This window comes from Callospermophilus lateralis, chromosome 13 (assembly GCF_048772815.1).
Source record: "Callospermophilus lateralis isolate mCalLat2 chromosome 13, mCalLat2.hap1, whole genome shotgun sequence".
NCBI lineage: Eukaryota > Metazoa > Chordata > Mammalia > Rodentia > Sciuridae > Callospermophilus > Callospermophilus lateralis.
This window is the reverse complement of record NC_135317.1, coordinates 36,424,990-36,443,134: the sequence shown is the minus strand read 5'-3', so window position 1 is coordinate 36,443,134 and position 18,145 is coordinate 36,424,990. Positions and strand designations below refer to the sequence as shown.

Below are 18,145 nucleotides of genomic sequence, written 5' to 3'. Positions count from 1 at the left end.
TTTTATTTGGCTCAGAAAAATACTTGAAATCATCATTTCACTCTGGCTAGCCTATCAACCAATAGACTGCTTGTGCATTTCTTTATTCTCATGTACTAGTAGGCTGCTTATTGATTTTAGATAATAGAATAGCTAAAGCTGCCTTTCAAAAGCAGGCATGTAGGAAATGCTAGAATTAGTTATAGATGTGAATGGAGGCCAAAGGCAGAGTAGTATCAATGCCTGAAGGAGAAAGCTAGGGGGTCATTGTAAACATTGAATATCTTCCAAAAGGTAAAGGTCAAGAGCCGGAAGGTGTTGTGTTAAGGGAACAGAGTATAATAAAAGTATTGTCTAGAATCTATCAGCAACCCACATGGATCTAGAAATGAAAACTAAGGGTTGCCAGTGCCCAGCATGATTGCCAAAATCCTGGGATGAAAAACTACAATGTAAAAGTCTGATGGAACCAAGCTCAGTAGCAAGAGTGATGGTTTACACAGTATTTGCTCCTCAAAATAGAGGGATCTTGCTGGTCTGAAGGAAAATTAGAGACTTGAATGCCTCCGCCAGCATCTGGCCAAGGAATAGAGAAACCAAAAATAAGCAGTTGTTCTCTTTCCACTCTACAGGAACTACTTTTTGAACCAATAAAATTAAAAATAAATAAATAAAAGTTATTTTCGCTGGAGAAAAAAAAAAAAAAGAGACAGAGTGCTGTAGTTCTTTTTCCTCCCATTTCTCCTTTGACTTTGAGTTCCTATATTCCTATGATGGAATTAACTGGTCAATAAATAGGAAAGGCCTAATATCACTGAGCTTCTTATTTTTTTCATGTCTTTGGACATATAGATAATAATAGGAGTAGGGATATAACTTAGTGGTTAGCCTTTCTGGATTGGTGTATCATTTTCTATCAAATTTGAGTTTTTTAGCCATTATTTATTTTTTGTAATATTTTTTCTGCCCCCTTGTCTTCTTCTGGGATTCCAACTGTTTTAATATTGGATTATTTTATATTTTCTTACAAGTGTCTGAAGTTTTGCTCCTTTCTGCCAATCCATTCTGTTTTCTGAGTTAATAATTACTACTGATATATTTTCATGGTTATTCCTTCTTTGGCCAGGTAAAATTTACTTCTGATCATATTTAATTTTTTTGGTAAAATTTCAGTTATAATTTTCAATTTACGTTGAGTTACATCAGATTTTTCATTGGCCCACTTGTGGTGAGTTGTTGTTGACTGTTTATTTTCTTAGCTCATAATGGTCACACTTTATACTTGTTCTGCTTTTCTAACAGCTTTTCATTGAAAACTGAATATTGTTGATATAGGTAATAGTGGTTGGATTCTGTCATGTTCATCTGAAGTTTGTTGTTCTTCTAGTAAGGAGTTAACTTACCTGCATTTAAATTGTAAACTTTACTCTCAGTGTATACCGCTAATATCTTTGCTGTGTTTATATGGCGGCCCACTGTTATTTTTGCTCCATTTGGTGGTCAGCCAAAGATTTCGGCAGAGATGTAGCTCATCTTCTCTGTAGTTCCCATTCTTCTAGGAATTTCCTTATTTATCTTTGCTGTGTCCATTTTAGACTGATTCCTGAAACATCAGGAAGGCAATTGGTTGTACCCTGCTTTGTGTCTCTTCTACATGTATAGATCTTCATTACAGCAATTATTACATAGTAGAGATGGAATCAGGAAACTGTGACCTAGAGGCCAAATACAGCCCACTGCCGATTTTTGGAAATACCATTTTAAGAGAACATAACATATAAATGTCCACTTTTTTATATCTTGTCTAGGCTTAGTTTTGCAGCACAAAAAGCACACTTAAGTAGTTGTGATGAAGACACCATACACTGCAGAGTGTAATTATAATACTTATCTGGCTCTTCACAGCAAAACTGCCCACCTGTAAAATAGACTGCTAAAGAATTTATTTCTTTGTATGTTTGTTTTTCCTGTAAAACCACAGATCTATAGTCCCCTAGAAGGTAGGAAATATGCTGTATTTTGTTTCACCAGCCAACCCTGCAACAATGAATGAGGCTGAGTATGTGTTTAAAAGATGATGATGCATTTACTAGTATTTAGTTTGAACTCACAATTATTAAACTGCAAAATGAGTGGAAGTTAGATAGTTCAATGAAGTTCTGATTAATTCTTGCGATGTGTATTTCCCTGATTAGTTTAAGAGTTGAGGTAATACTATCTTTTTTTGGGAGGGGGTCAGTACTGGGGATTGAACTCAGGGGCGCTGGACCCCTGGGCCACATCCCCATTCCTATTTTTTATTTTATTTAGAGATAAGATCTCAGTGAGTTGCTTAGTGCCTCCCTTTTGCTGAGGCTGCCTTTGTACTCTTTATCCTCCTGCCTCAGCCTCCAGGGCTACTGGGATTATGAGCATGAGCCACCACATCCAGATAATAATGCTATCTTTAATAATAAAATTTTATAGGTTTATTCCTGTCATGTCCTAATTGAATGCTGTTGTGTCCTTCTCCCAGGGGAAAAAAGTCTAAACTTATACCTACCAGGAAAACTTAATTTTCTTGCTCTGCCTTGAGTGGTTCTTATAAATACCCCCTGAGGTTAATGGAGAAGAGGCTGAGAGTGGCTGCTAGTTCTCCTGCTGACTGTGGCTCCCAAGAGTTCTCACACACACTCTCAGCTTTAACCTTCACTCAAATTTTGGTGGAAACGTTAACAGTTTGTGCGACACTTAGGTGTCTGCCCAGTAAAAAACGATTTGTATCCAAAGTTTCCTTGAAGGAGCATGTTTTTCCTTAGATTTTTGACAATTGCTTATTTCTGATGGGTTTATGAAGAACTGCGATTTTGCAGGTTATCAGTTTTTTTTTTCTTGTTCAGCGGTGAATTAATGCATTTTTCAGCTTTCTGAGTTTTCAGCAGAACTGCAAGTTTGACAAATTGAATTTTCACTCACAATAAACTGGATAAATTCTGACATTGTTGCTAGTCATTGCTGATAAGCCATATGTACTTTTTTTAATTTTGAAAAATATTTAAAATTTCTTGAGGATTCAGATTATTTTGGTCTATGTTTTGTAATTCAGGTCAAAAACTTATATTAAAATATAATAATTATCTTAGTGATTCTCAAAAAATAAATATTTATTTATTTTTCAGTCACTCACTCCACAGGTATTTATTGCAGGCTTCCCATATGCCAGGCACGTGTTGTGCTTTTGGTTGAATACATTAGGTATGTACAGAATTTTAAAAAAATTAATTACTATGTTTACTTTAGTACTTCCCAAAATATTTAGACTTTTATAAAGTTTATAAATGTATGTACGTATGTATGTGATTATCCAAGGAAAGTTTAGTGGAAAATTGTTCCATACCTCTAGAATAAGTATGTACATCAAATTATGGGTGTGTGTGTGTGTGTGTGTGTGTGTGTGTGTCTGTGTCTGTGTACAAATGAATGTGAATGCTATCTCAGAATTGTGTATTGCTGTAATTCTGTTTTTCAGATCCCTTTGACTAAGAAATCCAACCTCATTTAAAATTCATATTAGATTCTACATTCTAACATTTTATGGAAGTTATTATAGATTTCTCAGATGAGAGAGTAATTTTGAATCAAGTAATTTGAGCCTAAGAATTTGGGGTCTAGAAATTTAAGACTTAAAGATAATATTGTGAAGGATGAATTGGAGTATTTAAAGAAAGACCAATAGCAAAGGTTATAACCATTGCTTATAAGCATGTCAGAAGAAAGACCAATAAAAGGAAATCAGGGAGAATAGAAATCACACGATGTATTTAAGTAATATGATGAACTCAAGAAATGGGTATAAATCTAGGTGTCTGAATAAAGTGACAAATGAAAGTTGAAGCCACATGTGGTATAGAAAGTCATTCCTCAGATCTTCATGAGTTGAGTAAACTGTTGCCTATGGACCAAATCTGGTTGATGCCTGATTTTGTAAGTTTGGTTTTACTGGAACCTAGTTGTAATTATTCTTTTAAATATCATTTATGGCTACTTTTGTGGTACAAAGGCAGAGTTGAATAGTTGTAACAGAGATCATTAATCCATCAAAGTTTAAAATATTTAGTTTTTATTTAATAGAAAAAAAATTCTCTGACCCCAGTGATAGACCAGTGCATTTGAAGTTACAATCTATCTATTGTTGGTTACAAGTATGAAATAGACAAAGAACTTTCACTAGAATGAAAATTAATTCAGTACTTTCTTTATAGGAAGAACAGTAGGAAGGAAGGAAAAAACAGGAGGAGAGAGAAAAGAAGGGGAGGAGAATAAGAAAGAAAAAATATCTGCTGGTAGGGACAGTGAAGATTTTTATTTATTTGAGTGCCAGTTGCATACAGTATAGTTCAAGGACTTCACTCTGAGGCAGTAAAGATGTATTATGCATTTCTAAGCACAGAATTAAATATATATTTTTAGAAAGGACCAATAAGAGCTAAAAGCCTTTCTTGTGTTTTCCAGAATTCCACAGCAGAATAGAGAGAGCATGTGTGGAGTTTGGAGTGTGCCAGTGAAGGGATTTAACACAAAATATGAACTGATAAGAATATTTCTTTTCCCTTAATTTATATTCTAAAGTCCCCCAAAGACCTGTAGTCGATCTGGCTTGTTTATGAAACCTGCTCACTCCAGTGGTCAGTAGGTCAAGGACTCCATCACACATAATGGAGTTGGCAGTAGAGATATAGAGAAGTTCTGCCCCCATGGGGGTGGTCCACCACAGATCCTAGGGTTATTCTGTGGAAACCATTAGAAGACTAGCACCATTGCACACCTCTTGGTCCATTCATGGTGCTGTAACTAAGTACCATACACAGGATGACTTATAAACAACACACTCCTATTTCTCACCGTTACGGAGGTTAGGAATTCCAAGATCAAGACATAAACAGATTTGATATCTGACCAGGACCCTCTGTTTTGTTGCCTTCTGATTGTGTCTTACTGTGGTGGAGGAATGAACTAGTTCTCTGGGGCCTTTCTCAGATGGACACTCAGCTCATTAGAAGGGCTCTACCCCATGACACAGTCACCTCAAAAATTATACCCACTAATGCCTATCACCTTCAGGCTAGAATTTCAGCAAAGGAACTTCAGGGGACATGAACATCAAGACCATAGCAAATTCCTTCTATTTTCTACTACTCATGAAACTAATAAAGTTTATGACAACTTTTAGTAGATCATAGTCTCACAGTTATGGTAAAACAGTCTGTGGCGCTGCAGTGAATCAAAGGGAAGATCTCCACCCAAAGAATGAGCCTGAAGAATTTCACTCTCATGCTGTATGCGTACAACTCAAACCTTAATTGATCTTCTTAAAAATATTTCATTTGGCCACACAGGGTATTTTTTCCCCAATAATTTAATTAGGATGACTACTCAGGAGATTCTCAATTAAGGAAAAAAAACAATATTTACTTAATCTGTGTTGTACAACATTAGAAATGCTTATCCTCTAAGACTGGGTGGTTTTAAAAAATCATTATGCATTATAAATCAAATACGTTTTATAATGACTTTTTAAATGACTTGTACATCATCACCTTGGCTCCTTTGGAACATTTGAAAGCAGAGTCACAACTTTCTTAAAAACTCTGCTACGTGGTTTATGATATGTTTTATTAGGAGAAGATATGTTTCTATAAAACATCCTCTTTCCTGCTGTGTATGAGAAAAGATAATTTGAAGGTTGGTAGAGACGAACTGATGTTTTATGGGTGACAACACTGTTGGTTATGCTGATTATGGCTGTACTCCTTCTAGGTGAGGAGCTGATTTCCTCTGCAGCTACAAGCTTGAATAATCTCATCCCAGACACAGGCCAGTGTTTGTGTGATTCTTCATTTTTCCATTAGGAATCATACATACATCATGTGCCCCCAATTAATATCTGTAACACTGGTGACCGGATGATTTACTTTTACACCGGTGCTGTGTGCTTAGTTTGATATAAAAATACAAATGCAGTTCTGCTGTTTGCATTTTTCAAATTGATCTCCTCACATATCTCTCCTTTTCCCGTTCTTGGAGGTATAAGGGATATTTTAGAGATGTAGAATTTTAGAGAATTATTTTCATAAGTCATATCTGTCCTTGTAACTGAATTTTCTAGAATGATATTTGATTAAGGAAATGAAGCATAAATTTTGTTTTTTTCACTTGTGTAGTTTTTAGGAAACTAACAAAGGAACCTCTATTTAAAGAACCACTGACTAATTGCTTTTACCATTGCCATAATTGTGACATAGATTTTTTATTTCTTCATGGTCTCTCTATCTATTAACTTCACTGGATTCTTTCTTACAGGTACTTTTTGTTTGTTTATATTGTTTTGCTTTTATTTTTGCTGTTTCTTTTTTTTTGCCCCAACCTGCAACAGTGACCAATTTTTTTTAATGTTAATCAGCCCTTTATAGGTGTGGACTTCTGCATCCTAGGGTTCAACAAGTTACAGGTAAAAAATATTTGAAAAAAAAATAATTTGTGTGTATTGAACAGACTTTTTTATTGTCATCTTTCCCTGAACAATAGAGTATAGCAATTATTTACATAGGATTTACATTGTATTAGATATAACAGGTACTTTAGAGGGGATTTAGAAGGGGATGTGCTTAGGTTAGAGAAGGACAGTGTCTCCTGCATCCTCACATGTGAATATGATGCAAATATGATGCCATTTGTAATAAGGAACATGGGCATCTGGGGATTATGGTATCTATGGGGGCCAGGGGCAGCAAGGGTCCTGGAACCAATCTCCATAGGGGCTGGGGGAAAGCTATAATTTTGTCTAGTCTATAATTTCTGTCACTTCCTTATTCTTTTTATTTTTACATGTGTTTTAATTTTCAACTCTTTTATTTTACTTAATAAGTACTTTTTGAGACTCTAACCTCTACTATGCATGGTATATAGGAAACAAAATTGACATTACTATCAAACACAAACATAACTATATTAACATTGTGGGATATCACATTCAGTTTTTGCTTGTGTATATGTAGATACCTAAGATGTATATATAACAATACATATACATACAAATAGCTAAACATATATATGTGTGTGCATAGATAGATAGATAGATAGAACATGCATATGTAACAGTTGAACATCTGGCATAGTTCATATTCTATAGAAAGCACTAATAATTGTTACTTTCATTATAGGTAATACAAATATTTCATTCTTTCATTGGCTTTTTGATCATCACATTAAAAATATATATGAAAATCAGAAATCCTTAATTTAATGGCAGTCCCCTTTCTCAATATGTCCTTTTATAGTTGGTGATTTTCCTATACTTGTAAAGAACTTTCTTACTCCCACATTATGCTCATATTGTTATATTATCTTACACAGCTTTATTGTTTTATCTCCCTTCCTCCAGGTATAATCTACTCGGAATTTATTATTTTTGAATAATATGAAATTCAGATCAAGGCTAATTTATTCCCCTCATGGACACCTAATATATTCAGTTCATTTACTAAAAAGATCGTCCTTTCCTCACTGTTCTGAAGAACCAAACTTTTCTTAAAATAAGTGTCCAGATAAATTCAAATCTGTTATAGGACTATTTCTTCCAGTTCCTGGGCTTTCTGTTCTTGTGTCCTCATGCTGCTGTATCAAATACCAAAAGCTGGTGGCTTATAAACAAGAGGCATTTCTTTCTCACAGTTCTAGAGACTGGGAAGTCCAAAGTGAAGAGCCAGCAAACTGACTGGTGAGGGTCTGTTTCCTGGTCCTTGGGAAGGACAGTGACTCCTGCATCCTCACATGTGAAGGAGCTAGCTAGCGCTCCCGGGTGTCTTTTATAAGAGCAGTCATCCTATTAAGGTGGCTTTAATGACCTTACGCAAGACCACTTTCTATTACCGTTACCTTGGTATTTAGGATCAAAGCACAAGCATACCATATCATTTGATTACTAAATGTTCCTAGTAAGTCTCATGGAGTCCTCCAGCTTTATTCTCCTTCTAAATAAAATTGATGGCCTGTTGTTTTCTCTTTGTATTTCTATTTGAAATTTAGGATTAGTTTACCAATTTCTGAAAAATAAATTTTGGGGGACTGTGTTGAGATACTGATGAATCTGTAAATCAAGTGGTGAAGAACTGACATATTTAAAACACATGAGTCCTTCAATTCACATACACAGTGCTGTGCTGGAGTCGGGCAGTACTGTCTCAGGAGAGTTGATTGGACACATTGGGAAGCCATTGGGAGGCAGAGGAGAGGTATTATAGAGATTCGTTTTCCATATTAAATATTATTATTGTATTTTAAGTCCATTACAAAACCATTAGCAGGATTGAAGGAGTCGATTTGTGAATATAATATGATCCAATTTGTATTTTTGAAAAGAGTTCTCCAAGTGATGTGTGAAGAATAGATGCAGTGAATCAAATGTAGGAGTGGGAAGGCCCATTACAAAGCTTCTCATTCTATGATTTTGTCATTTTTTAGTGCTGAGTAATACTCCATGGTGTATAAATGCCACATTTTTTTTATCCATTCATCTATTAAAGGGCAACTAGGTTGGTTCCACTGTCTAGCAATTGTGAATTGTGCTGCTATGAACATCGATGTAGCAGTATCCCTGTAGTACGCTCTTTTAAGGTCTTCAGGGAATAGTCCAAGAAGGGCAATAGCTGGGTCAAATGGTGGTTCCATTCCCAGCTTTCCCAGGAATCTCCATACTGTTTTCCAGATTGGCTGTACCAGTTTGCAGTCCCACCAGCAATGTACAAGAGTACCCTTTTCCCCACATCCTCGCCAGCACTTGTTGTTGTTTGACTTCATAATGGCTGCCAATCTTACTGGAGTGAGATGGTATCTTAGGGTGGTTTTGATTTGCATTTCTCTTACTGCCAGAGATGGTGAGCATTTTTTCATGTACTTGTTGATTGATTGTATGTCCTCCTCTGAGAAGTGTCTGTTCAGGTCTTTGGCCCATTTGTTGATTGGGTTATTTGTTTTCTTATTGTTTAATTTTTTGAGTTCTTTGTATACTCTGGATATTAGGGCTCTATCTGAAGTGTGAGGAGTAAATATTTGTTCTGGAATTTGCAGGGAAATGGATGGCACTAGAGCAGATTATGCTTAGTGAAGCTAGCCAATCCCTAAAAAAACAAATACCAAATGTCTTCTTTGATATAATGAGAACAACTAAGAACAGAGAGGGAGGAAGAGCAGGAAGAAAAGAGTAACACTAAACAGATACATGAGGTGGGAGGGAAAGGGAGAAGAAAAGGAAATTGCATGGTAATGGAGGGAGACCCTCATTGTTATACAAAATTACATATAAGAGGTTGTGAGGGGAATGGGACAATTAACAAGGAGAGAAATGAATTATAGAGAAAAGATGGGAGGGGAGGGGAGGGGGGATAGTAGAGGATAGGAAAGGTAGCAGAATACAACAATCACTAATAGGGCATTATGTAAAAATGTGGATGTGTAACCTATGTGATTCTGCAATCTGTATTTGGGGTAAAATTGGGAGTTCTTAACCATCTTGAATCTAATGTATGAAATATGATATGTCAAGAGCTTTATAATGTTTTGAACAACCAATAAATAAAAAAAACAAACAAAAAAAAAAACAAAGCTTCTCATTCTAGGCAAGAGATGAGATGTGTTTGCTTTATGGTGGTGGCATTAAAATTAGAGAGGTATGGACAGTACAAGCTGTATTGTAGAAGATTTTCAGTTACTCTAAAATCATTTTTATAATAAAATATTTTAGTTGTAATAATTCTGCAAGTTGCTTACAGAAAGATTCTGAGACTAAATGAGTCATGTACATATAGAAATGCACAAATTCGTTTCCTTGATCATCTCCATTTCTTCTACCTGCTTAAGTGTATGTCTGTCTTTGTTCTTGATATCGGGATACTGGGATATTAAGCACAAAAGGAATAAAACTAAAATGATTTTTCATTGAGGTATAAAATAGACAAATTAACATAGTGATCCTAATAATCATTCTCTTACCTGTCTTAACTCATATGCTCTGTGGTTTGTAGAACACTAAACTTATTCATTAGCAACAACTAATGATATGTACATAAATACAAATTACAATTCACTTTGACTTAAAGCTAAGATCAACTAGGTACTGTGTTAGATGTTCCACATATTTAATTCTAATTCTTAGTAAGACCTTAAACAGAACTATCCCATCTTATAAAACGTAGAACTGGATACATTCAGAGAAGTTAGCCTGCCCAAAGTTGCCTTTCTAGTAAATGACAAGGACAGAGGCCAAACTTCATCAAATCTTTTGCAGACAATTATATCTCTAGTGACTTGGATAGCTACTGGCAAGTCTGTTAGGGCAGAACACTCAATAAATATGTCATGAATGAATGAATATGTCTGTTTTCCTCTCTATTTTCTATTAATAATTCACATTTCTCAAAAATGATAAAACTCTCAAAATAAAATGGATTTAGTAAATAGCAGGTTTAAACTTTGTATATCTAGCAACTGTATGTAGGTTAGAAAGTGGCAAGAAATCAAGTTAATAAAAGGAAGAACTGGAGAGCTGGTCTCAAAATATGAAGAATTGCTTCTTTAATAATTTAAAAGCCTGTGTATAACCTAGTGTGTCTTAATGTTTCATTATTTCTTTTTCAAATTGATAGTTAAAGTAGGGGTGTAAGCTTTTTGTCTTTTATTGCAAGAGCACATTTCTATATAATTGTTTATATTTTTTTCCTTTTTAAACATTGGGCCTAGGAAAGGAAAAACACGCTTTACCTCCTAAAGAAATATGAGAGAATAAATTTGAACCAAAACCCTGTTAGACTTATGAGTTGAATGCCAGTTTTATTTCTGTTTTCCATGCCTTTTTATTTGTATGGGTTTTATTTAATGTGTCTTCTAAAGGTATTCCATGCTTCATGACCTCATTTACCCACATAAAGATTAGTTCTAAAGGCAGACAAAAATATTCACAATATCACTGTTTAAAAAAATTTAACCACTTTATTACTGATTTGGTCAGTTCAGCCTTTACCATAATTTATAGACCTTCTACCAATAGATCTCATTACAAGGACCATGAATTCAAAATAAAAATGGTAGGATTATTTCTGATGAAGGTGACAGACCATAATTATCCTCTAAAACTTTGCACTTTTAGGAGAAATGGTATAATAATAAAATATGGTCAGTGACAAGCTATGTTATGTTTTATGATCTTCTTCTTCTGTTTCAATCTGGTAAATATTTTCCCCAGAAACACCACAGATGGCTGGTACCTGTATGCTGACAGTTCAAATGGGAAATTTGGTGACCTGGCTGACATCCTCACTCCTGTCATTTCACTCACGGGACCAAAATGTACCTTGCTGTTTTGGACTTACATGAATGGTGCCACAGTTGGGTCTCTCCAGGTACTGCTTAGGCAATAATGTGTCCTTAATTCTCTCTATGAACATGAATACTACTTAATTTAGTGCCATTACAACATAGTTTTATAAAAAATGGAAATGGACAATTATTAGCACTTGACTAGTTTCATAATGGGATAATTGAGAAAAAGCTTTAGCCAAATCTGACATTAGTGGTTGGTAGATAATTTTATTTCTATTTAATTTATGACTATTTGTGCTGTACTCTCCGATAGTCTCTTTCAAATTATTTCTTTGAGGAAAAAAATCTCAAACTGTTTCAGATTTACAAAATGTTTCATGAATAGCAGAGACAACTCCCATATACCCTTCAGTAAGAGATTTTTTTTTCCAGTTGTACCAATGAAGTCCCTTACAGCAAAAATATCTAAAACAAATTCACATATTACACCAAGTTCTTTCTTTCTAGTGCTCTTCAAGTGAATGATTCCTAACCATTTCCTTTGTGTTATTTTAAAAGAGTGTATCTATCATTTTGTAAGTCGTCTCTCAAGTTGGATTTGCTCAGTGCATATTTTGATATAACATCACCAATATTATGTTCTTTTTATCACTTCTCATTAGTAATAAATGTCTATCAAACCCATTAGTTTTGTTTCCTTTATTAATATTTTGTGGAGAAACACTTAAGGATATATAAAATCCTGATCTTGACTTAATTTCACTCACTAGATTTTGCCTCCATTAGTGCTTTTTGCCTGAATTATTTTTACTCAGATGATTGCTTAATTGTGATTTTCTAACTCCATTACTCTATCTACATTTGTAGTTTCCTTTTCTATTGTAAAGAAAAATATATCCTAATTTCTCTTGTTTGTGCACTTTGTTTTATATTAATACAGACGAGTGAGTTCCTATTTTATTCAATGTGTTACAGTCTATTATTTCTTTGATCCTAAATTGTCCCAGATTAGGTCACAAGAGTCCCTTTAAACTGGCCTCCTTATCTCTTTAACAAGCCTCATTATTCCTTGAGCATTTTCTTCCTTTCTGACCTATAAAGTCCAAACTCATTTTTATCCTGCTGTTTCTCTGGAAGTAACTATTTCTGTTTAGCTTTGTACCAGCTTTTGGTAGACGAAGATATACTGGCAAAATGGAGAGATTTTTCTAGAATATTATTATGGATCCCTCAGTCCTGTTTTTTCATCCTGGACATGTGCAAGGATAGAATAAGATTCCTTGGTAATGTGCATAAACGCATCACTTACATAGATGAAGCCAACTAGTTTTTGTAGCATCTCCATTCAGACTCGTTTTCATAGCCTAGGGGCTGTTTTCGGAGCAGTCATGTCTGAAAAATAAATCCACAAATTCCAGAATTATTTACCATGAGTATAGTTTTAGACCAGGACAATCTTGCTAGAAGCAAGCTATAAAGACTCTCTCCCTTTCACATGCTGTTAGTTTGTTTTGCCAATTAAATGTGTTTAGCACATTTGCTACAAGATGAGACTTGGGTTACCTACCATTTCTTCCTCTATACATAGAAAGAGAGACTGCCAACCTGCTGCTTAACCACTTATTTTCTAATAGATTTATTGCAATATTTATGCTGAGAATTTCCTCTTCCATTTTATTATTGATTATTTTCTAGAACTTTCCTGACAATTATCAACTATTAGTTTTCTAAATAACATAAACATTTTCAAAAATGCTGTTAGATTTTTTAAAAATCAGAAACAAACTTATAAATCAATTTAGAACTCTATGACAGGTTAAATGTTTTACAAAAAGTAATTTGAAAGTATATTTGTATGTATATATGCCTGTGTATTAGTAAATGAAATATTATGAATTAAAAATTTATAAACAACTAACAGATAATTAAAATAGTAATACATATCCTTATTTTTATGCATGACTGAATAAATAACATTAACTATTTTATTATTAATATGTTGCTTGAATGCATAGTAGTTTGTACTACTGTGATAATCATACAAAGATGATATTTTTCCTATATATTATTATTATTTTGGGGGATATCAGGGATTGAACTTGGGGGCACTCAACCACTGAGCCACATTCCCAGCCTATTTTATATTTTATTTAGATATAGGGTATCACTGAGTTGCTGAGTACTTTGTCTTTGCTAAGACTGCCTTGAACTCACCATCCTCCTGCCTCAGCCTATTGAGCCACTGGGATTACAGGCATGTACTTCCATGCCTGGTTTCTATATATTATTTTCAGTATTTTTCAATAATCATTTTATTTTATTGGTAAGAAATTATATTTTTTGATTTTGGTAATATTTTTAATTACCTTGAATTTTATAGACCAAGAATTTGGTGATTTTTTTTTTCTAGCAACATTTACTCTGGAAATTCTAGTCATATAAAAAAAATTCATGTGATTTTAACTTAAAAATCATAGTATCATTAAAAGTAATTTTCACTCTTAAAAGTCAACTCCATGTATGTATGATATGTTAAAAAACATTCTACCGTCATGTATAACTAAAAAGAACAAATAAAAAAAAGTCTAAACCCTCAAAACTCTATCTGAATAATTCTTTAGTTGTACAAATTGTATTTTTAAAAAGTATGTTGTGATGTAATTAAATAGGCCATATTAATTAATTATTTTCAGATGTAGAATTATTCTGCTCTTTCCTACTATCATCAGTTATACTCTCGATGGCTTATTTAGTGTCATTCTAAAAGAAGAGCCAGAATTATTTGTCTAATGAAACTAATGTAGATTTTCCTTTGGAGCTGAGAATTAGTACAATGTTATTCAGGTTTTTCCATCATTATAACAAATACCTGTGATAATCAATTTATAGAGAAAAGGTTTTTTTTGCTCCAGTTTTGGAGGTCCCAGCCCGTAACAAATTGATCCAATTGTTTTGGGGCCAATAGAGAGGGAACACATTATTTCAGGAATGTATTGTAGAGCAAAATGTCTCATTTCATAGCTAGGATACAAAAGAGAGAAAGAAGAAGGTGCTGGGGTCATTCTGTCTTCTTCAAGGGCTCTCCCCACCAATGATCTAAGACTTCACTATAAGTCTCACCTCTTAAAGGTTTCATAACCTCTGGGACCAAGCCTTTACTATTGTCCATGTCCCAAGCTGGTGTGGGAATGAGGTTCCCTTCAGTGGAATGGGCTGGCTGAGAAATAAAACTACGAAAAATGGAATGACAAGATAACCACAGAACACAGAAGGTAGTTTCAAAGTAGGGGCAGGACAGGCAAGATGACCAGACAGATCCACCTTCTAACAAAGAAAGGCGCCTGCTTCTGCTTTATTTATATGGGGGAAAAAAAATCAAAGAAGTTCTATAGAACGTTCTTCACCAAAATAGGATAGAGGTGGGGCCAGGTAGGCTGCTCAGTTTCTAATGGGTTACTCCCATCTTGGGTGCAGCTGCACAAGACCTTTCTAGCAGAGCAGAGGAGAAGGTCACGTACGTTGGGCAGTCTGTCTCGGTGGGATTGCCGTGGGAAGTTCCCAAGGCCAGATCTGTCCCCTCGCTGGCTTTGATGCTGAAAAAGATCCTTACGTATTTCAAGGATGGCTTCCCGTGTGCTTTAATGCATGGACCTTGAAGGGACATTTAGATTCAGACTATTTTGCAGGTACTGATGAGGATTTGTTCTTTTCAATGCTGTAATGCAGGGAGCTCTTACTTTACAGTGCTGTGCACATATCACTCATTCACTCATCTGTACTGTTATAGTTAAATGGCTCACATTGTAATGTCACTGCCTCCTTTAACTAATTGGATATAAGGAAAAGTCTTTCTCAACAGAGTATTTTAGGAAGTAATTTCATATTTTTTCCATTTAAGTACGTATATTATTTAATATATAAGATGTCAACTGTTAACTCTGCTGTCAAATTTTATACAACTAATATAGTTGAGTTCCTAATAAAATAGTACCCAGATAGCTTAGTACTTGATTGACAGATATTCATGTACACCTTTATTGTTCAAAGCTTTTGAGATACCCCGAGGGCACAGTACTGCGCCTTCATAGTCAAAAACAAATGAAAAATGTCTCATCTTTTCTCTTAGGGACTTGAGGTAGATATTAAAAATTTTAAGAATAACTTGGAAAATGCCACATGTTTAAATTTATTAAGACACAGTCTTTCAATACCTATTACTTGATTTATCTCCTCAGGTACTCATCAAGAAAGGCAATGTGACTTCTAAAGTGTGGGCTCAAACGGGGCAGCAAGGTGCACAGTGGCGGAAAGTAGAAGTCTTTTTAGGCATTCATTCCTACATACAGGTTTGTAATCCAACTAGCTTTGTCAAGAGAGCCTTTTGATAATTTTTCCTTTCATGCTATTTTATTTCCTCCATTCAATCTTTAAGTCTTCCCATTTCTAATTTGAGGCGTTATGTGAAGGCCCAGCATTTAACACTCCATATGGTACTTTCCATAAGAAATTTACAATTCTAGACAACCCTAAGTTCTCCCAATTAGAAAGACATATTCTACGAACATTTAATTTGAATGGCAACTTTCCTGTACCCCCACCCCGCCCGCAGTCCACTTCTCATGTATAAAGAACGCCTCCCTTGATTCTGAAAATATATTCTCAGAGATAGTGATACAATTATTCCAAATGTGATTTGAAAGGTAGTTTTCTGAAAGCACTTTATAGGATTGAACCTTATTATATGTCAGGTTTATATAATTCGAAATTATTTGGAGAGTTATAAAATTATGTTATGCTACATTTGACTTCAAATAGATTACAATAATGTTAGGGGTTAAGACATACAAGCTATATTAAAATTCAAGTGGTACATAGATTAAAATGTTTCCACTGAAAATAATTATGTGCCTAGATATTTGGTACAAGTTTTATTTTTTATGGGTTATCAAGCAAACGAGAGCTCCAGGGGCCATGGCTTTCATGGGCATTTGCTTGGAACACAAGGCTTTGCTGGTAAGATTTGTTAAGATTTGGATTTGCAGAGCAAGAATCCAGAACTATTTCTTAGGAGAACATTTTCTTTTTGTCTTAATTACCTGGAACTTAATTTGACGGCATTAAAACTACTGGACTCTAGATAGAAGGGATAAGATATTTACTAAATATTGTAGCACAGATAACCAAGGTGGCTATGAATGTTCAGTAAATATGTCTACAGGCATGAGCTTTCTCTGATAGGTGAGCCCCCTTCAACTCGGATGGAAACACAGGCTGGATAGAGTGGTTTATATTATTATAGCATTATGTCCAATTCCCATAATGATATGCATAATAAAAATCCCATGACTTTTTCCACTTACTGTAGTATACAGTTTCTTTGTGAATCATTTATAGCTAATTTAGGATATGAAGTCCAATCTAAACATAGAAAGATTGGAAAGCAATTTAATGCTCTTATACAATATGAAATTTATTGTTAAAAGGAGTACAGATATTCAAATGGAGGCAAGAAGAATCCTTAGCAAGAATATGCAGAAGGTTCTGCTGCCAGCAGACACAGTCTTCCATCCCAGGAAATCAATTCTTAGTTTTGTGCACATGGAATGTTTATATGGTAAAATGTATGTCCAAAATAACAAGGGGGGTTTCAGCAAGTGGAATCATTTATAAATTTGGCTTTTTGAAAATCTATAGTTTTCACATATTGAAATCTAATGGAAGAGAAGTAGACTCAAGTTGTTTGAATCTTTAAATATTAATAGCTTATGAGTACTTGCTTTTTCATGTGACTCACTGCTGCCCTTATTGAGCATCTACTCTGTACAAAGTGCAGTGGAATTCATGGAACATACTGAGATGAATTATCACACTGCTCACAATTCTTCTGTTCTTACAATAATCATTTCCATTAGCCTCAGAAAGATGAGTGCCTATAACCCTGAGTAAAAGAATAAGATAAAGTAAGAAATTGCATACTAAAGCAGAAGTTGGAAGTTTGTATGGTTTTTATCTGAAAACTCTTAAATTCGAACAAAATCTTTCATTGTAATAATTTTGTAATCAGAGCACTTCTATATATTGTACTTAATAAATGCTAGGTACATTTTCTATGAATTTAAAAATATTAACACATTTTATTCGTCCAATAATCTTATGAAGTACATATTATTAAAACTATATGTTCATTCTACTGATAAAAGTACAGAAATGCCTGAAAGTTAAGTAACTTGACCTAATTATTTATAAAGTACCAAATGCAGAGACAGAGTTGAAATGCGGGCAGACTATCTATAATCCAACTGTTCTTCTATATTGCCCTTCAAATTTTATCAATATATTTGACCTAGATTTTACTCTGCCTGAAAGGACCAGTACAATTGCTTATTTTAAGAACATTTAAGAGTCATATTCAACCTTATGTCTATGAAATTTCAACCCACACTATAAAAAACATTGAGAAATAATGATTCAATCATTTGAACATGATTGACAACTGAGATTGTATTGGGATTAAAGCAGGTAAACAAATTAATCGTGAAACACTCATTAATTACTGCACTTTGGTATTCAGAAAACATAATGTCACATATTTAAATTTTTAGACAATCCAGAGAATAGAATATCTTTTTCACTTTGTATATCAATTTTTTCCAGTGCTCAATTTCACTTGTAAGAGAGGTGTAGTTCCTATCATTTTCTTCTAGTTCACCTCTTAATGACTTCCTAGCTCCTCTTTTATTTCACAAATATATTGATCTTTTCAGGCTCATCTACTATGGAGAACAATTTTTCTTTAGGTAAATTCAATATTCAA

At 34.3% G+C, this 18,145-nt stretch overlaps 1 protein-coding gene across 1 annotated transcript in view; it reads left to right on the top strand.

Annotated features, from left to right (window-relative positions):
• Nucleotides 1–18,145, top strand: part of Malrd1 (MAM and LDL receptor class A domain containing 1) — a 638,713-nt gene that overhangs the window by 248,156 nt on the left and 372,412 nt on the right. Inside the window, exons 22-23 of the mRNA XM_076872892.1 lie at nt 11,255–11,411; nt 15,567–15,677. Of these exons, the coding sequence (XP_076729007.1) occupies nt 11,255–11,411; nt 15,567–15,677 (268 nt within the window). The remainder of the gene's footprint in view (nt 1–11,254; nt 11,412–15,566; nt 15,678–18,145) is intronic.